This window comes from Papio anubis, chromosome 2 (assembly GCF_008728515.1).
Source record: "Papio anubis isolate 15944 chromosome 2, Panubis1.0, whole genome shotgun sequence".
Taxonomy (NCBI): Eukaryota; Metazoa; Chordata; class Mammalia; order Primates; family Cercopithecidae; genus Papio; species Papio anubis.
In genome coordinates, this window is record NC_044977.1 from 44,606,720 (window position 1) to 44,627,881 (window position 21,162).

Below are 21,162 nucleotides of genomic sequence, written 5' to 3' on the forward strand. Positions count from 1 at the left end.
TTCTAGACACAGGATCTGAGTGGTAAGCAAAAGCAGTGAAAAAACTCCATTTACTGAGCTAAGTAAGCTCAGAGCACCGAGAAGGCAGGTTCTCAAAATGCTTCCCAACACTCTGTTTTTTGTCTTTCAAGATCTCAAACAAGTCTGAATGGTAAAGGTAGAAGCATAAGATGATTCATGTTCCCATTCTTCATTTCCAGAAAGTTTCAAGAGAAGAAGCGGAAAATTCCAGGGGCAATAAAAATTTAGAAATTAATTCAAGACTGAAACTCCAGCTGTATATCCCTGGCAGCCAGTACAACACTTGGCTTATGAAGAATGCTCAATGAACTTTTGTTGAATGAGATGAATGCGGCAACCTGCCTAACACAAAATGACCTTCAATGAGAGATTGTTGTTTCTATATTTGTAGCTGCATTGTCTCAGACCAGATACTTATTAAGCTCTGGTTTTTCCAAAGCTCTGGTTTCTCCAACCACAAGCTGCAAGAGGCTGGCTGACTCCAGAGATGAGCAGCCCAGATGGCTCATGTGACTGGTTTAAAAGATGCATTATTTCATTATAGGATCACAAGCCCCACATTTTGGTACCTTTTTGCCTTTCAACTTGAGTAGTGGCTAGAAACAGATGGAATTCTTTTTTCTTTTTTTGAGATAGGATCTCACTCTGTTGCCCAAGCTGGAGTGCAGTGGCGTGATCTCTGCTTACTACAACCTCCTCCACCTGCTGGGCTCCAGCGATCCTCCTACCTCAGCCTTCCAAGTAGCTGAGACCACAGGCACACGCCTGGATAATTTTTTGTAGAGACAGGGTCTTGCTATGTTACCCAGGCTGGTCTTGAATTCCTGAGCTCAAGCAATCCACCCACCACCTTGGCCTCCCAAAGTGCTAGGGTTACAGGTGTGAGCCACTGCATCCAGCCCCCGGGGAGAACAATGTACTCAGTGCCCCTGGTGGTAGGGCCCCTGCAAGGAGCTTTATAGACACTGTCCTGTTGGTTCCTCACAACTCCCTTCTGGGGTAGGTTTTTCCTCCTTATTTGATAAATAAAAAAATCTAGGTTTGCTGCAATCCCGCATTCCAAAGCCATTTCCTTTCCATTATATAAGGAGGCCTCCAAAGGCTTTTGAAGTATTCCTGGGCAGGGGACAAGGAGAAACATCTCTGTGCTGGTTACTGACATGGTTTCTGGCAGCTCTGCCTGTGTTATCATTGCCTAAGGAACATGCATTGTCCTTAGCCACCCTGTATGTAGTATCCTGCAGAAGTATTATTACCACTCACAGGTGTCTCATTCCTTATGACAGTTATTGAAGAATCCTGTAACAAATTCTGTTCTCAGAGCCACCTGTTCCAAAATGGAATGGGACTCTCCTGGCCCTTACGGTCATGTACATATTTAGGATTTTTATGATATTAGGTGAGAGAAATTGTTATACTGGTTTCTGAAGCTCTGCCTGGGGGCTTCCTTTGGGAGAGAGGGGTCCTTTCTCTGGAAGATACATTTTGCATCCTTGTATTTGCTAGAAGCATCTGGGTAAACATCAAACTGAGCAGAGATTAATGCATGTGGAAAAACCTGAAGAACTTCTAGGTGCTCCTACCAGGGGCACACAGTGGTGGTGATCCTGCCAAGAGGTCCCTTTCCTGGAGATTAAATATGTCCAATCTAGGTTCATTCAAAAGGTACTTTTTGCTCAGGCCTGTAATTCCAGCACTTTGGGATGCTGAGGTGGGAGGATCCCTTGAGCCCAGGAGTTTGAGACCAGCCTGGGCAACATAGGGAGACCCTGTCTCTACTGTAAAACAAATAAACAAACAAAAGGTACTTTTGGAGAACTCTGTCTTAGAGGTCACCTTCAAGACAGTCCTGTAACAAGCCATTTGTGAAATATGCCAATTGCAATGACAGAGATATAGCAGTAACCTAGGCCCCCAGGACAGCTGCCAGGCTACTGATTCTGAGTGTGAAAATTATATTACTAAAGAAAACAATATAAATATGGGGAGAAACACTTTTAAAACTGTATCTGGATAACTGTTGCCATGGCAGGTGTTTTGTTTGGCAAGAGTCAAGAAGCCTAGGATGTGGTCTTAATCTCAGGAGTGGCTTTAACTAGACAGGGTTAACAGAACTGTCTTTAACTAGATAGGGTTAACAGAACTGCCTTTAACTAGACACGGGTTAACAGAACAGCCTTTAACTAGACAGGGTTAACAGAACTTTGCTAAATCGGCCGGGAACTGTTAGCCCAGATCCAGAACCCATGCTTGGATGCTGGTCCCGACCCACTAGGAATGATGCTACTAGTACCAGGCTTCTTGTTCTTCTTCTTTTTTTTTTTTTCTTAATATTTGGGAGAGAACAGAGGATGCCCCTTGACTTCTAGTTGTCTGCCACATAATAATAAAAGATTCTTGCTCCAACTTTGGGTAAAATAAAGGTGAGATGCATATATGAGACCTTACTCAGAGGTGCTTTTGAGATCTTAAAGCCACGAGACCAAAAGGCCTCTGTTCAAAATTCTATACCCTATTTGATTTAAATTTCCTCATTATGTGGAACCCAAGAAGGAGGCTGACCATTAGCTAATGATTCAGTGTACTCCATAAGCGTAGAGAAGGCTGAAAGCATCTGGGTTGAAACTGACCTCCGGCAGTGTACCACAAGGGAGTAGCTTAAATCCCAGAAAATACACTGTTTGGACACAGAAACCAACAAAGAAACTGAAAGTTTGAGCAAGAATCTTTTATTACACGAAAAACAACTGAACAGAACATGTCCTGCTTCTCATATTCTATGGGTCAATACTTTACGAGACTCAAAAGAAAACAAATCCTCAAGATGGTCCCAGGAAGCTCCCCTCAAACACACAGAAACAGTTTGTGGACAGAACCATTCTCTAAGTCAAGCTGCCTCCAGAAACCAAGACATAAGAGCCCCAAGCTCACACACATTCCCATGACAATGTGTCACAAAAGTAATAACAGAGTTGTTCAATTGCTTCCAGACCTTAGTCGGATTTGTTCACTACTCATTTTGATGACGGATAACATATTGCAAACCTGGAATCTCTTGCACTTTCCCCCCAGCCCTGTCTTGGTAGGGGCAAGGACTGTAAGCCTCCTATTGATAAGAGAGTCCAGTGAAGTGGAAGGAGTTTCTCTGGGGTGACCCTACCTACTCTGGTCCTGGCTCTGCCTCAGCCACTTCTTCAAGTGCACCCCTCAACCCCACTCTGAAGACAGACCACAACCACACGATTTCCTTCCAAGACAGGCTGCAGGGAAGAGGGGGTGTAAAACTGTGAGAGAATGCTGAAGTCAGCTGCTTGGGAGTCTCTGAGTCAGCACCTTCAAGAGCAGAGTGGTGGCTGGGAAACAGGCTTCTCCGCCACAACAACTCCAGATGCAGCCGTGACCCAAGAGCTCAAAACCAACGCACGCAGTTCTGGAGTGTGAGCCTCATGCTGACCACAAGTGCCAAGGACCCAGGGACTGGAATTCCTTACCCATTCATTCACAGCCCCTCCTGAGCTATAAGGTTTGAGAAACAAGGGCTGGTGCTATAACACTGTGCAAGAAGCTGCTGCATGCACATATGTTATCAAGTCGTGCCTGGAGCTGGACTCAGTCTAAGTCTTTCCCCAAATTGTCAAACAACAATGACCTCACTCCAGAAACTATTTTCTCCGGAAAGACTTGGATAGCGTCACGTTTCAACTAGTTGCTGCTTTCAAAGTGAAGAGGTGGAGGAGGTTAGTTGGGGCTGCAATGGAAAGACACTCAAAATGTTCTCATCAACGATTTACTAAAGTAATTTAAATTCAAGTGCTCCTTAGGATATAATATTATAGGAAAAAAAGCATGATACAAAATTGTATGAGGCCATAAACACACATACACTAACTTAGAAGAAAGTTTAAAAGGAGACAAACTAATCTCTTAAAATAAGAGTGATGAAACTGTGGATGATTTTAAAATTTCTTACTACTGCTCAGAATATTCTTGACCTAAGGCTAATCCCCCAACTCTCTGGCAAGGTCTTGACTGAGCACACAGCCTCAGAAGTGATGCACATGAAACAGCCTGGGTGAAAAGAGGTCTGGTTTCCCAGATGGTCCAAATTACTCCTGGTCACCAAGAAGATGGACAGCACCAACTGGCCACACATCCATCAACTTCCTTGTATTTTTCAAGTTTTCTTTAATGATTGTCTATGGCTTTTCCAGCGGGGAAGAAAAAAAGACATTCCATTCTGCAACCTCAGGGAAGTTAGTGACTTGAGGCATCGTTGATCTGGGAGCCTCAAGGGCTTGGCAAACCTCCGGTTTCTCTACCCCATGATGTGAGCATTTCCCAATCCCGCAGGATTGTATGGGGTGAAGGGAAGAGAAAGAGATAGAGCACCAGGGGTTTTTGGATATGAAGTCTGGCAGAATTCTGTAATGCAGGATTAACTCAGGACTGTGGGTTCTGATGATTGAGTAAAAAAAGCTGCATGTTCACTCAGCTGTGGAATATTCCTGTTTCCAAAATGACCAGTTTTCCCCCACTGAGGGCCTCTCATACCTCATCTCCCACTTGCCCTGTCTCCCAGGCTGGGTACTCAGAGAAAGCCCAGTCTCAGCGAGACGGAGGAGGCATCTAACATCCACTGGGTCCTGTTCCCTACTGAGCACCAGGCCAGGGCCTTCATCTCTGTCTTCTCCTTCAATTCTCAAAATAATGCAGAAACAAGTGGTGTTGGCCCATCTTAGCAGACAGGAAAAGCCAAAGTCCAAGACAACCAAGGCCACAGCCTGATGAACTGTGGAGACGAACCGTGCACACAGCATCTGACTCAGACGCCCTTGCTCTCAGGCTGCATGGACACATGCAGGCTTCTAGGGTGAAGATATACCAGAGGGTTATTTCAGGCTCCTGAAGGGGAAGGAGGGACGACTTCTGTCATGTTTGCTAATATTTCTTTAAAAGAAAAGCTGCTAAAAAGCCTGCCAGGCTGCTTAGAACTTTTACTGTGGCTACTAAGAGGAATGGAAACTCCATTCCACCACCCCGGAATTTTTCAGGCAAAGCCTGGGGACTGTCTGGGAGAAGGCGGGGCCCTCCTGCACACCAGGCAGCAGGTGCGGCCCCCTCAGAGTGGTGTGGCACTGACTCATAGAGGAGCCGGCATTGGGTGTGTCTTCGTGCCGTGCTAACGGCTGAGTGCCACGCACCCTCTTATTCCTCATAGTCAACTCCCAGCCTCTGGCTACACCAGCAGATACAGTATGATGGGACTTAGGCCCAGGCCTCCCGCTTATTGGTTCGCAACTTTTTCTTTTTCTCCCAGATTTGCCTCTTCACCGTTCCAGGCTGGATGCAGCAATGGATCTCAGCCTCCACTGCAAGCTCCGGCCTCCCAAGGCTGCCCATTCTCCCTGCCTCAGCCTCCCGAGAAGTGCTGGGATCACAGGCTCGCCACTTTGCCCGGCCAGCTTTTTTGTATTTTTTAGTACTACCACCGTGTTAGCCAGGATGGTCTTGATCTCCTGACCTCATGATCCGTCTCGGCCTCCCAAAGTGCTGGGATTACAGGCTTGAGCCACCGCGCCCGGCCTAGCCCAAACTTTTTCTACTAACCAGATAGAACCATCCAGCTAAGACCAACCTATCATCACTCTGCTGGGGAAAGCGTTGATCCCTGTTGCATGCTTGGCATGTCGAATCCTGATTTTCCCACCTACTTTACTCTGCGATGACATTACTAAGTCCTGCACTTTCCAGGGCAACTCAAGTTTTAGACATGCTGGTCCCATGACACCTATGGGTGAACTCACGCTTGTCTCATGGCAAAGTCTGCTCCAGGAAGCTTCCCTTGCCAAGCCACATCTGTGCAACCCTGCGTAGAGGTACAATTCCTCCTCCCATAGGATGCAGTATCTGCACGTTCCTGGTTTGCTTCAGATACACCTTGTGCTTTCTTTCCCAGCTGAACCCTTAGTTCCTTTCAAATCCACCCATCCCAATTGGAAGACCATTCTTAAGGAGGGAGCCCTAGAAACCACAGAATAAACGATGTGTAGAAGAAACCACAGCCCTGCCTAAAACTGTTTTACTTACTACCTTTACAGGTCACATGGTGTTGGATAAAATTTGAGATACAATTTTGAAGGATTTAATCAGAATGCAATACCAGAGTGGGAACTGCCAACTTGTCATTTAACTGGAATCAATGTAAAGTCCTGTGTTTAGATTCAGAAAATTAAGAGCTCCAACACAACACACTAAAAAAGTACCTATCCTTCTGAACCACAGTTCTAAAAAATAAAATAAATAAAAAGCCTCAAACTTTTGGTAGTGAAGTTAAAAACCAGCTCAAGAGTGTACTGTGACTGTTTAACAGAAAGAAAAGGTGGCCCAGGCACAGTGGCTCATGCCTGTAATCCCAGCACACTGGGAGGCCGAGGCCGGTGGATCACCTGAGTCAGGACTTCAAGACCAGCCTGGCCAACATGGCGAAACCCCATCTCTACCAAAAAAATAGAAAAAAATAGCTGGGGTGGTGGTGGGTGCTTGTAATCCCAGCTACTCAGGAGGCTGAGACAGGAGAATTGCTTGAACCCAGGAGGCACAGGTTGCAGTGTGCTGAGATTGCGCCACTGCACTCTAGCCTGGGCGACAAAGCGAGACTTCATCTCAAAACAAAGAAAAAGGAAGGAAGGAAGGAAGGAAGAGGAAAAGGAAAAGGAAAGGTGAATGTATTGTCAGGGTGCATCCACGGAAGTGGAATGTCCAAATCACAGGAAACGAACGCTCTGCTGAACCCTGGACCCAAGCCCTCATTATCCAGCATGACAAGTAACGTGCTCGATTCTGTGAAGCATGCTTCACAAATGAAAGCACCCTCAGACAAGGAAGAGACTTGCGGTGTCTAGCCTACATCAGAAGAGAGAACAGAGAACCATAAAGAAGCTTTTAGATGTTTGACAGCTTGTGACGTGGAAGAGGGATTCTAGAATGGTAACCATTGGGTGGAAGCTATTGAGAAACAAGTTTCTCTTCAATATAAAGAGGAATTCTGGACCAGGCACAGTGGCTCATGCCTGTAATCTCAGCACTTTGGGAGGCTGAGGTGGGTGGATCACTTGAGGTCAGGAGTTCAAGACCAGCCTGGCCAACATGGTGAAACCCTGTCTCTACTAAAAATACAAAAATTAGCCGAGTGTGGTGGCGGGTGCCTATAATCCCAGCTACTCGGGAGGCAGAGGTTGCAGTGAGTCAAGATCATGCCACTGCACTCCAGCCCAGGCAACTGAGTGAGACTCCCTTTTAAAAAAAAGAGGATTTCTGACAGGAAAAATAAGAGCCCCAGAGATGTCCACGTCCTAATCCCTGGACCCTGTGACTGTGTGGCCTTACATGGTGAAAGGGACAGTGCAGGTGTGAGTAAGCTGAGGACCTGGGGACAGGGAGACTTTCCAGGGTTCGCCTGAGGGTCCCTTGTAACCACAAGGGTCCATAGGAGAGGGAGAAGGATGTGACAACAGAAGCAGAGGTCAGAGTCAGAGAGATTTGAGGATGTTACTCTGCTGGTTTTGAAAATGGAAGAAGGAGCTACAAGTCAAAGAATACAGGTGGCCTCTAGGAACTGGAAAAGGCCGGGACACAAACCCTCCCCTGGAGCTTCTAAGAGGTGTGCAGCCCTGCTGGCACCTTGATTCTAGCCAAATAAGATCCATTTCAGACTTCTGGCCTCCAGAACTGTAATGGATTAAATGTATATCATTTTAAGCCAGCAGGTTTGTGGTGAGCTGTGGGAGCAGCAATAAGATATGAATCCATTGGCTAAGGGGCAGATGGCCACTACCAGCCCCAGTGAGCTCCCCATCTGAGGAGGCAATCAAGAAGAGGCTGACCATCTCTACCTGTCAGGAATGCTGTGCAGGCCCGTCCTGCATGAATTGGGAAGTAAGGTGGATGACCCACAGGCAGGCCCCTCGAACTCTGAGAGTCCACAATTTATGGCAATGCCTTCTGCTTTTGTATTCTGCACACTGGTCCCCACCTCCTGCCTACGGGCAGCAAGGCTGGCCCACTGTCTTCTCCAAGGAGAGCCATGGTAGTGACACTTTCTACCACCACCAAGTAAAAGGCAGGCTTTGGGAGGGTGTCCTAATAGCATCTGGGCCTGGCTCAGAGCTAAAGCGCTTGCTGGGGACACTTACCTGAGCAGAGGACTCCCTTGTTCCTGGCACAGGAGAAGTTGTCGCACTCACAGAAAGGCCCGTAGATCTTCCCGAACTCACTCTCGAAGCAGGAGCACTGGTTGCAGCTGCACTCCCCGCGCCCACTGCACAGTGGCTTGCCCTCTGCCTCCCGGCACAGGTTCTGGTACACGCTGTGGTTCTCCCCATCCTGGCACTCACACCTGGTGCCCAGGTAGCCGGGGCTGCACTCACACAGGCCGCAGACATAGGTCCCGCTCCCACTGCACCTGGCGCTGTTGGGTTCCAGCCCCACGCTGCAGCCGCACGTGCAGTTGTAGGTGACCCCCACCTCCAGGCTGTCCCGGAATCCCACCGGCCGCAGGGCAAACACGTGCTCTGTGTGTCTGCTGGGGCAGCTTCGGGCCTCCACTGACACCTCAAAAGATGCCTGGGCAGAAGGAAGAGAGGGGACGTCATGGCTGTGGCAAGTCAGGGTCTCCCATTCACTCAGGGGCAGGGCCGTTGATGAAGAGCAGCTGCGAACTCCAGCCCTCTCCATGCACACAGGTAGAACCACCGAGGTGGCCTGAGTAGGAAGAGACCTCAGAACCAGCAAGCTCCCACAATTCCTGGAGAACAGAATGTGCAGGTGGGCTCACATTTGACAGACGATTTTTTAAAGATTCATTATCTCTTTGCATCCTCATGACCCTGAGGAAATGGACCTCTGCAGAAAGATACAGGGCTTCCTCGAGTTCACACAGTTCTTGTTCTCCCTTTCTTTTCTCTTTTATCCTATCCTCTTCCCAGCCCCACTGCAGATGCCTCTTCTCTTCTCATTTAAAAAGTCATTCAGTGGACAAATATTTCCTGGGCACTGCCTCTGTGCCAGGCATGATGCTAGATGCAGGAGCATGGTGGCACTCTCACAGGGTGCTGGGTGAAGGGGACCCACCTGGCCCACCGTAGAGAGGGCTCCGTGCCTGCTGGCAAAGGGCTCAGCTGACTCCAGAGCTTGTTCTTCAGACACCCCCGAGCCCCCCGTGCCCCAATTCCTCCTCTGTGAGTGCTTGTCATAGCTGCATCTTTCACAATCCCCCCATGCCGTGAGGTCTTAAAGACGAGTCGCCACTGATGAAATGCACTGTGCACATGGACAGACCTTTTCTTTTTAAACAGAATATATAAGGAAGTGTTTCTCATTCAGGAGCTTCTCACAGCTTGCCTTGGAAACAGGCTCAAGGTGGGCCTGGCTGGGTGGCAGATGGTGCGGGAGGGACGCCTGTCAGCTGCCCACAGGGCTGGGATGGAGGGAAAGCAAGGATGAGGCTTGGTCTGATTCAGGAACTAGAGCCTGACTCCCCCACCCTCTCCTCACCCCCCTGAGGAGAGCCATGTGAGGTTTGAATCACTCAGCAGGTCCCTCGGAGCAAGGCACTGTGGATTCTATGAAGACACACAGACAGGTGGCCTGTGCACCCTGATGGAATGCCGTTGTGAAGTTTTACTCAGGGTGGGTTCTCCCTTACTCCCTAAACAGACAGAGGCCTGGCCCATCCCACAAACGGACTCACTGGATCTAGGTCCAAATGTCTTTATTTTTCAAAAGGCTCCTCAGATCATTCTGAAGCTCAGAATAGGTTAGAAACCACTTTCAGCTATTACTATTCTTAATTCTATTATTTGGGTTGGAATAAAGCTTTTTTTTTTTTTTTGAGGTGGAGTCTTGCTCTATTGCCAGGCTGGAGTGCAATGGCGTGCTCTCAGCTCACTGCAATCTCTACCTCCTGGGTTCAAGTAATTCTCCTGCCTCAGACTCCCAAGTAGCTGGGATTACAGGTGCGCGCCACCACACCCAGTTAATTTTTGTATTTTTAGTAGAGATGGGGTTTCACCATGTTGGCCAGGATCTCCTGACCTCGTGATCCACCCACCTCGGCGTCCCAAAGCACTGGGGTTACAGGCATGAGCCACTGCACCCAGTCATTATAGCTAATTTTTAAAATGTCATCATTCACCTGATTTACTGGACAATCTTCAGGTAACAATGTTTTTGTTGTTGTTGTTGTTGTTGTTTTGAGACAGAGTCTCTCTCTGTCACCCAGGCTGGAGTGCCGTGGCACCATCTCGGCTCACTACAGCTTCTGCCTCCCAGGTGCAAGCGATTCTCCCACCTCAGCCTCCCGAATAGCTGGGATTACAGGTGCCTGCCACCATGCCTGGCTAATTTTTGTATCTTCGGTAGAGACATGGTTTCACTATGTTGGCCAGGCAGGTCAGCTTGAACTGCAGACCTCAAGTGATCCACCCGCGTCAGCTTCCCAAAGTGTTGAGATCACAGGCGTGAGCCACTGTGCCTGGCCCACGATGTTCGTTTTTTGAGAACATTATAAATACCTGTTTCTAAACATATAGATCCCTATTACTTTGAGATTTTTACTGGTTCTAAAAGGCCTCCCTTCAGATGCTGTGACATCTAAGGACACGGGGAGAGGGTAGAGGGTATGGGACTGAGCAGGAAGATAGATCCTGCTCTCTAAGTCCTGCAGAAAGTCCTGCATGGCAGCAAACTGCTGCTTCAAAGGCTTGACGACAGACGCCCAGGACTCAGCGATAGCGAAGAGGTTCAACAGGAGAGGCTTTTGGATAGGTGAGCTGAGGATAGCTAGGAGCGCAGGATCAGAAGACAATCCGGGGACCAGGCCAGCTGCACAGCTTGGACTAGCTCCACCTCACCTTCCATCTCTGTGGGGTAGGAAGAGCAGGAGGAGGCAAAGGGGAAAGGTTGACAGAAACAATTCCAAGGCTAAGTTCCAAGGTCTCGAGGTACAGGGAGTCTCTCAAGGTAAGTAAAGATTCAATCCACTTGGACAATGAAATTGGTTAAAGGATAACACGAATAGGACAGGCGTACTGGCTCACGCCTGTAATTCCAGCCCTTTGGGAGGTCGAGGTGGGCAGACTGGGAGGATCACTTGAGGCCAGGAGTTTGAGACCAGCCTGGACAACATGGAAAAACCCCATCTCTACCAAAAGTATGAAAAATTAGCCGGGCGTTTTGGCACATGCCAGTGGTCCCAGCTACTCAGAAGGCTGAGGTGGGAGGACTGCTTGAGCCCGGAAGGGGGAGGTTGCAGTGAGCCATGATCATGTCACTGCACTCCAGGCTGGACGACAGAGTGAGATCTTGTCTCAAAAAGAAAAATACAAAACAAAACAAAACCACTAATAGTTATTAGTTGCCAAGTACCTACTATGTACCAGGCACTGTGCTGGACTTTTCCACAAGCATCTCTTTTAAATGCCCTAGAAGGAAGTGTCCTCACTTTACCAGAGAGAAAACAGGATTGGTGGATTTAATCACGGTCACATAGCTGATGAGGAGTGGGGCCAGGCCTAAAGCAGGGCCTGCGCTCTCCTTAGCGTATCACCTCCTAGAAGGGGGAATGAGGTCTACCTCATCGGGGTACAGAGGGAGAGCCAGCCTGGCTTACTAAAGGGATCCCTTGATGGTGATCCCCAAAGTGGTGACCAGGGGCATCTCCACATCTTTCTGCCGTGGGCTGGGAATGATTTGAGCCTGCAGATGAGATGGGAGTGGGGACTATGCCTGCTTGAAGCCACTCGTGGGGCCATCAAGAATGCAGAGGTGAATGGAGCTTTTGAGGAGCAGATGCCATCCCTCCCTTCTGAGGCCCAGAGAGAAACTTGCTTGCATCTCCTATTACTACTTGCTGGAAGCTCCCACTACAGTGACATGCTTGAAGCTACCTGTAGCTTGCTTCAAGTAACCGCTGAAACCCTGTACTCCTAGGGCTACAACTTGCTGGACTTGTTCAATGAAAAGCCTGTGGCCCGCAGAGGCATCTGCAGGTCAGAAACTGAATAAACTACAGAGGAATGACCTGGACCAAGGGCCAAAGGCATTTAGTATTGAAAGACTGTGGGGAGTGCACACCTGTGAGTAAAACCTTCTCCCATGGAAACTTGCCTGCCTTGGGGTTAAAGCAATGAAAGTGAAAGTTAAGTCTCCAGAATCTTGCTGATGTGTCGGGGAGAAAGTGGGAGGTTAGGGCACCCCTAAAGTGCTGGTGCCCAATCACCAGCATGTAGAAACATTCAGGCACTGTCTGCCCAGCTGGGCAAACAAGGAGGGTCCAGCTTTCAAGCAGGTCCTGAGGCCTTCCCCAGCCAAGGCTTCGGTCCAAGTGAGGTGCTATCTGTCTGGCCCTGTGCAGCCTGGAGTGCAGCCAGACGCCTGATAACCAGAGAATGTTCTGTCTATTTCAGCTACTGGGTCTCAGCTCCTGCTGGGCACAGGAAGTGCTATAAAAAGCACTTCAGGACCAGCAAAGAAATCTGTTCACTTACCCCTCCTTTCAGAGGGTCCATTTTCCCTACTGGATTTGGAAAGAATCCAGAGAGGCTGGAAGGCAGCTGGAATGAGGCCTCTTCGAGTCCCTTCCCTGATTCCTGAGAACTTCAACTGATACTGAAGGCTCCCCAGTTCCTGGAGACTTTCCATTCACTAGCTCCGAGATTCCAGAGGAAGGTCACAGACACAGTAGCCCTCCTGCCCAGTCTTGTTATTAGAACTTCATTGGGATTCTCCTAGTTCCCCTGTGGGGCTGCTGGCCTGATGTACCCTTTCAAAAGGGCTGCCCAGCCCCCCCCCCCCCAAACCCACCAGATCCAGGGCTATCCAATGCAGATGCCAAATCTGCTCAGATCTCAACAAAAAAGGAGCTGGGATGGGCACAGGCTACAGGGCCCCAAGGAGTGGACAGGAGCAGGGAGGGGGTGCTGTGGGAAGTCCACGACGGGGTTCACTGGCTGCTTTGTGCTGGGCGTCCATGCTAGCCTCACAGCCAGCCACTTGCATACTGATTTGTTGAAGCCAGTTCCTAAGTAAACTGACTTTTGATGGCTGGTGTAGGATAAAGGGAGGAAAACTAGGGAAACAATTGAAAACTGGGAAAGAGAATCTCATTGGATTTGGGGCTTTCAAGGTTTGATTTAAGCCTATTTCTCTTTGAGGACATCCCTGCCCCTCAGCCCTTGCCATCTCTCCTGCTTCTTGCTAGACATCTATCTTGACCCAGAGCACACAGGGTTGTCACAGAACCACAGCCTGCACCTCCTCCACCTCTGCAGGAAGCTGTGATAATGAGGAGGCGAGGTCCATCTGGCTGCCCCTTACACGGGCTGTGTCCTTGTCCACAGGCCAGACCCTGAGATCCCTGATGACAGCTGAACCCTGCCTGCTTTTCCTAATCCTTCTTCTCCAGGGGCGTCCCCAGACCCTCCAGCTATGCTCGGTATTCTTGTCTACCCCCACCACCATTCCCTGACTTGCCCATAGCCCTCTCAACTCCTGCCACCAAAGAATGGAACCCACTTACCAAACAATGGCCAGACCCCTTAGGTTGGCGGGTATATTTCACCACTGTGGCCCAAGCCAGCCACTCTCCCCTCCCTCCTCAGCCCACTCCTCTTGCCTCCATGGCCATCACCATCAGCTGCTTTCCACTGGCCAAAGGACCATGCTCTTCACACCCTAGCAGACGTATCTTGCCAATATGCACGTGGCAGGCCCACTGATGGGACCAGCCCACCCCCTCTTTCTCTGTCTGGGAAACTCCTACTGGTGCTCTGAGCCTCAGCTCCAACAGCTCCCTCTGCAGTGCTGGGCCCTTCTTCCTTGGGTTCCTGCAGTGCCACACCTGGCTTTCCCACAGCACTTGTCACCCTCTACGGAGCTGACTCCTCTGCACATTATTTCCTCCACTAGATCCCTGATCTGTGGCCTCATCTGTCCATCCTGAGTGAGCAAGGGATTTGGTACATAAACACTTACTGAGTACGAGTGGATGTCAGCACAGTCACTGGCAAGTTCTGAAATGTATGGCTTTGGGACACACATCCAGAGGGATATACACAGTCAGTAGCACCTCTGCTTGCCAGAGCCCAACTGTCAATGCTTTGGAGACAGTTCAGCTTGAGAGAAGGGATGGAAAGTTTGCCTTCTTGGGCCAGGGTTAAGAAAACCAGACTGGTCCCAGCTGTAAGTGCACCTCTTCTGTCTTGGGGATCAGAGGAATTGACAGACCCCTCTCCTTCATCGCAAAGGGAAAGCCCCTCAACTCCCCGTGCCAGGGCTGGCTCCCTGGCACATATATGCCTGTGCAGTCACAGGGTCCCCCCACTCAGAAGGGCCCATGCTTACTTTAATGCTCTGTGGTTGCTGTGCTGGAATTCTTAATGATTTTTGAACATGGACCCCATATTTTCATTTTGCACTGGGACCTACAAATGATGGAGCCAGTTCTGCCCCTGATGGCCTTCAGCTCTCCTCAAGAGAGCTGCCTCTCCTGGCCTGCATGGCCTGGTGTGGCCCTTGTGAACAGAATCATGTCTGGCTCTGAAGAGCAGAGTGGCCACTGCCCTGTGCCAGCCTGTCTTCGTCCACAGAAAACAAAAACCCCAGAGCCCTCGCAGTGGAGCTGAGGCCATGTGACCGTGGCCCTTGGACAGCAAGACAACAACACTGGGACAGTGAGTAGAAACAAAGGGCCAGCTCGGGTCAGTCGCCTAGGGCCCCTGCGGTTCCCACAGGGCTGCGGCCCATCCAATCCCACAGGGAGAGCTGTCAAAGGTGCCGGCCTGAGCAGAAGTTCCCCTCTTCTTTAGTGTCACTTCGAATGCTCTAAAAACCACTTCAATACATCTGAGATTTTCAGAGCATTTGCAAAATCATGTAAAATCTTTTTCAAGTTCTGGACAATTTCCCCATTTTTCTGAGGTATCCCAGTAAAAATGAAAATCTGTACGCTGGAGTGTCCATCCATAAGTGGCCATGACACCACTGTATGCTTCCTAGAAGCTGTTACTCCCAAAGTGTGTGAGGCATAGGGCAAACACATGCCCTGTGGCCTCAGAAGCAGCCCCCAACTTGGCTCCCGATGCTTGAGGCTTCTGGCACACTTCTCAGGCCCCACTTTGAGTCTTAGTTTTTCATACATAAAATGGGGAAGGAAAAGCTCCCTTACAAAGCTGCTGTAAGAAGCAGACAGCAACAGTAATGCCCCCACCACAGTAAGGGGCACGTTGGACAGGGCACATTGGATGTCCCCATTCCATGCAAACAAATATAGTTTGCTCTGTAATGGGGAGGCAGTGATGAGCGAGATGACCTGGTGTGGAGGGGGAATGACCTTGGTTTGGCTTGTGAGTTCACTGCCTCTTAGCTGGGGGAGCTGGGGCAGGTCACGCTGATCCTCAAATCCCAGGCTGCCTGTCAGCAGTGCGCAAGTGCTGGGCTCCCCACGTGGTGCAGGGGGGCTCAGTCAGCAGCACTCTCCTGTGGAGGCTCCTGTTCCTCAGGATCGTACTTTGTGCTGGTAGAGTCCTTTGAAATAGGTTTGGGAGAATAGAATTGTGGGCACCAAGAAGCCGGATAAAGGTGGTGAGGGAGCTGGCTTCAGAACAGAAAGCCCTGGCTTTGAATTTTCACATCGACACTTACAGGCTATGTACCTGTATGCTTCGTGCCTCAGTCTTCCCCATCTGTCAGCGTGAATAACAATGCCTTCCTTCCAGAGAATTAGTGACCACAGACTGCTCATTGTCTAGATTGTTTCTGGTCCTTCCCAAGACTAACTGTATTCCTGCTTTCCATGAGGAACCCCAATATATTTAGAATGACTTTCTCCTTTTCACTTTGGGCAGCATAAATTGGCTTCAGTTTTTTTTGCATCTGAAAAGAGTTCTGACTTTACAATCATACTATCAACAAACATTAGTTCCTTTGACCTTCCTAGCTTCTAAACAATACATCATGATAGTTGCTTGTCACTTTTCTTTTTCAAAAAGAACTGGGCTGGGCACAGTGGCTCATGCCTATAGTCCCAGTACTTTGGGAGGTCAAGGCAGGAGGATCACTTGAGGCCAGGAGTTCAAAACGATTCTGGGCAACATAGCGAGACTCTGTTTCTACAAAAACAGCAACAATAACAACAAACCCACATAGAAATTAGCTGGGCATGGTGGTGCAGGTCTGTGGTCCCAGCTACTTGGGAGGCTGAGGCAGGAGGATTGCCTGAGCCTTGGAGTTGGAGGTTACAGTGCACTATGATCAAGCCACTGTACTGCAGCCTGGGAACCAGAGTAAGACCGTGTCTCTAAAGCTAAAAAAAATAAAAATAAAAATAAAAATAAAGAACTGAATATAGAACTCCAAGTGTGAGGTTTCAAAAAATATCTATTAAATACAGCTTCAACTGGCATTACTTTTTATTTATTTTTTTTTTTTTTTTTTTTTTTTGAGAAGGAGTCTTGCTCTGATACCCAGGCTGGAGTGTGGTGGTGTGATCTGGGCTCACTGCAACCTCTGCCTCCCAGGTTCAAGCGATTCTCTTGCCTCAGCCTCCCGAGTAGCTGGGAGTACAGGCGCACATCACCACGCCCGGCTAATTTTTGTATTTTTAGTAGAGACAGGGTTTCACCATGTTGGCCAGGCTGGTCTTGAACTCCTGACCTTGGGTGATCTACCTGCCTTAGCCTCCAAAAGTGCTGGGATTACAGGCATGAGCCACTGTGCCCACCCTGCTATTTATTTATCTTTATTTATTTGAGACAGGGTCTCACTCTGTCACCAAGGCTGGAGTGCAGTGTTCCAGTCATGGCTCACTACAGCTTCAACTTCCCGTGCTCCAGCGATCCTCCCACCTCAGCTTTTCAAGTAGGTGGGACCACAGGTGCTCCCCACCATGCCCAGCTGATTTTTGTATTGTGGGGAGAGACTGGGTTTTGCCATGTTGCCCAGGCTGGTCTCAAACTCCTGAGCTCAAGCAATCAACAAGCCTTGGCCTCCCAAAATGCTGGGATCATAGGAGTGAGCCACTGTGCCCAGCCATTACTTTTTTTTTTTTTTTTTTAAAGAGACGGGGTCTCACTCTGTTATCTATGCTAGAATACAGTGGTGTGATCATAGCTCACTGCTGCCTTGAACTCCTAGGCTTAAGCCATCCTCCCGCCTCAGCCTCCTGAGTAGCTGGGACCACAGGTGTGCACTACCATGCCTGGCTAGTTTATTTTCTGTAGAGATGGGGGTCTCATTTTATTGTCCAGGCTGGTTTTAAACTCCTGGCTTCAAGTGATCCTCCCGCCTTGACCTCCCAAAGTATTGAGATTACAGGCATGAGTCACTGCGCCTGGCGGACTTTTTTTTTTTTTTAATCACTGTTTATCTGCATTGAGCCTTTGAGCCATTATAATCGGCCAGATGTTTTTCTTTTACTATCAAACCAAGTTTCCTATATCCTAGTAATATTCTGAACTAAAATGTAAGACATTAATCTTCATGATTTCAATCCATCTCAATTTTGAAAAATATTTTTAAATCTTGGTTTTCCTGCTTTATAACATAAGCTGTTTTCTCCAGCTCTGCGGCCTTCCCACATTTGATAAGCAAGTCTCCTATGAGTTCAACCCAAGCCAATGACAAACACAATAGACAAAAGACATTGGAACCTCAGTCAAGTCCTCCCACTGGCTGCATTATCAACACTCTGAGACAGCATGTTCATCCAGCCACAAATCCGCATGACTGTGCTGTTGTCAACTCATACTATTAAATATTTGCCTTATTTATAAGGATGTCATTAGAAATTGTCAAGAGCCTTCCTGAAACCTGGTGTATGCTAGATTAGAGAGTCCATCCCCCTCCCTTCTCTTTTCCATCATACCTATTTCTCCAAGTAAAGGGTTCCTTGTTTGGGTATATTTCCCACTTTATCCTTCAGCTTTCCTGACATGGTGTACCAAACATTCTACCCACAGATCTATAGAATTCACTTACATGTTGTTGGGGATTTTTGGCTATTTCTGCCTCATTTTTTTTTTTTTTTTTTTTTTTGAGATGGAGTCTCGCCCTGTCACTGCAAGCTCCACCTTCAGGGTTCACGCCATTCTCCTGACTCAGCTTCCTGAGTAGCTGGGACTATAGGCGCCCGCCATCATGCCTGGCTAATTTTTTTTGTATTTTTTAGTAGAGACGGGGTTTCACCTTGTTAGCCAGGATGGTCTTGATCTCCTGACCTCATGATCTGCCCGCCTCGGCCTCCCAAAGTGCTGGGATTACAGGCGTGAGCCACCACGCCCGGCCTCATTTCATTTTTTATAACTATCTCTTTAAACCCTGTCCTGTAACTGTAAAGCAATAGTGTTTTGTTTTGTTTTGTTTTTTTAATCATCTGGATTGAGTAATCATTATAATGCATGAAAATAACATAAATACACTGCAACTTCCTACAATTATTAAAAATAAACAGTAAAATGTTATTGGAAATACCTCTTTAATGAGATAAGGCTTTCCCCCAGATGTAAAATAATATTAATTATTGCTAAACAAGACGGATTCACATCAATTATATTTCTGTTTTTCACTTGCAGAGATTTAAACACAAAAAAAGTTCACATTAATAGAAAGATGGGAACAGGAGTCTTTTAACAGCAATGTCACCTTGTTCTATGAATGTCTTCTGAGTTAAAAGCCATAAATAATCATTTGTGGGCAGGTGTGGTGGCTCACACCTGTAATGCCAGCACTTTGGGAGGCTGTGGTGGAAGGATCCCTTGAGTCCAGAAGTTCGAGACCAGACTGAGCAACACGGTGAAACTCCGTCTCTACTAATACATAAATTAGCCAGGTGTGGTGGTGCATGCCTATAATCCCAGCTACTTGGGAGGCTGAGGCATGAGAATCGTTTGAATCTGGAGGCAGAGGTTGCAGTGAGCTGAGATCATGCCATGGCACTCCAGCCTGGGTGACAGAGCAAGACTCTGTCTCCAAATCAATCAATCAATCAATAATAATCATTTGTAATGACTTATCATCTGACAGCTTGATTAGGCCTTCTTTCAAGCTTGTTAAAAGCAAAATAAACTTGGAAACAACATGTCTTAGAAAAGGCCTTGCTAGCCAGTCATGAGAGGCTTTCATTTTCTCAACTTCCATATGATATTTTGAACTGTCCCTTTATTTGGGGGAGCGAGGCACTGCAGTAAGATTTGGGAAGGGTAAGAGCTATGTTTGTGTGTTGTGAAGTGGGTGAGGGACAAGTGTGAAGACGGGGATGGGAAAGGATCTACAGTGGAATGTGGAGAAGCCCGAGGAGACCACTGCTACCAGCCACGAGACTGTCCCTGTCTCCGCAAGCTCTTTCCCTGAAGCCAGGGGATGAGTCAGCTTATATCCGCCTTGGCCGTCATGAGTGCTATGAATGCCAAGAGAATATAGCCATCTATTTGTAAGGTCTCTATAGTTTTTCTGTTTCTAACTAGATTCTTTTAAGTGTGGAAGAGAATTATCCCTCACTGGTCTTCTGTTTACTGAGCACTGGACCTATCAACAAAGCAAGTCAGGAATGGAGCTGATGACCTGCTTCCAGCAGCAGGACCCCCAGAAGATGTGTGGCTAGCTGTCCATCACCACTCACTGGCCTCTGTGCCCGTGTCTGTGTCTGTGTTCTTGTTGCCCACATGTCCTCCTCCCTGCTCCCTCACTCAAGTCCTTGGTTTAGTGCACAGGCATACATCTTCATACATCATTTGAATAAACTTAATCTGGACAAGGCATCTGTGTCCTCCATTCCTGTAGAGTCATCCATTCTATTTCACCAAACAGAATGGGGGGAGTGGCTTTCTTTACATTTCACAGAAAGGAAACGTGACGGTCAGATTATCCAAGGAACACAGCTATTTGCAGAAGACTAGGAATGAAGGCCAGGTCTCCTGGATTCCCACCTGTACTCTTCCTCCTGATTACAACTGTGTCAAGCTAAGAGGATAATGGTTTAAAACACCAAAGTCACAATGCCAACCCGAGAAAGCCTCAGGTGGCAATGTGCTGAGGGCTGCCTATTGACTGGGCTCTTTAACAAGTTCACCTGAGACTCTGAACACATCATGCAAAACAGGCTTAGGAGACTCCTCTGGGATGCTGAATTGGAAAACAGAATATAAATTCTGAAAGGACTCTAATAAGTCACAAAAGTTATTAGAACCCAAAGACTGATGACCAATGCTAATAAGAGTTCATACAAACTTGGGGTGAGACTTACCGTGTCCCCAATCTTCAGGCCCTCACACTTCCTCTGACCAGGGTAGGATACCCCATCTTGGCAGGTAGCAGTAAAGAAGAGATTAAGATCTTCAGGCTGATCCCAGACTGACAGCTCCACTTTAGACCGGATACTCTGAACGGAGAGAGAAAATGAAGCCCAAACATTTAATAAAGGCTGTGGCTGAGGTGCTCCCACACTGGTTTTCTGAGGCCCACGTGGTTTCCTCTAACTCAGGAATCCCAAGCCAAGGGAAGAGCCAGTGAGCTTGGTTCCCTGGCCCTCCCTCATCCTTTCCCTTCTCTCTGCACTCACACAACATGTTGCTAGACTCAGCCTGAGGTCTCCCTCTGTGAGTTTGGAGAAGTTGATAATGGTCGACCTGCCATATGATATTATCTGCTTCAAACGGGTTATGCCCCATCCCCTGCTTGCTTCTCCAGAGCCACCTCTCATCCCCACACTTGGCTTCAGACATGCAGTTCCTCAGTCTTGGAGTGTGCACTCCAGGCTTTGAGCCTTTCCGTGTACCCAGGGTAATGATCTTTTGCACAACGGCTCCTCTCCTTCCTCCTCCTGGCTGGCTCCTTATCATCCTTCAAATCAGCTCAGCAGGCACTTTCTCCAGGAATCCACCGTATCATTCACATCCATACCTATCCCCATCAGATGAGGTCCATATGCCTGAGTTTGAAACTACATAATGAGAGAATCCAATCTTATGTGTGGATTACATCCTTAAGCCAGTGAATCAAACAAAAATCAAGTCAAAATTACCTATCAGAACAGAAAAAAATAAAGACTAAGAACATCAAGTGTTGGAAAGGATGTAGAGCAACTGTGGC

At 48.1% G+C, this 21,162-nt stretch overlaps 1 protein-coding gene across 2 annotated transcripts in view; it reads right to left on the bottom strand.

Moving 5' to 3' along the window:
• Positions 1–21,162, bottom strand: part of ITGB5 (integrin subunit beta 5) — a 124,364-nt gene that overhangs the window by 24,370 nt on the left and 78,832 nt on the right. For both annotated transcript variants that reach the window (XM_003894034.4, XM_017955219.3), the window contains exons 9-10: positions 20,318–20,452; positions 8,214–8,643 (exon numbers count right to left, since the gene is read on the bottom strand). In XM_003894034.4, coding sequence (XP_003894083.2) covers positions 8,214–8,643; positions 20,318–20,452 — 565 coding nt within the window. The remainder of the gene's footprint in view (positions 1–8,213; positions 8,644–20,317; positions 20,453–21,162) is intronic.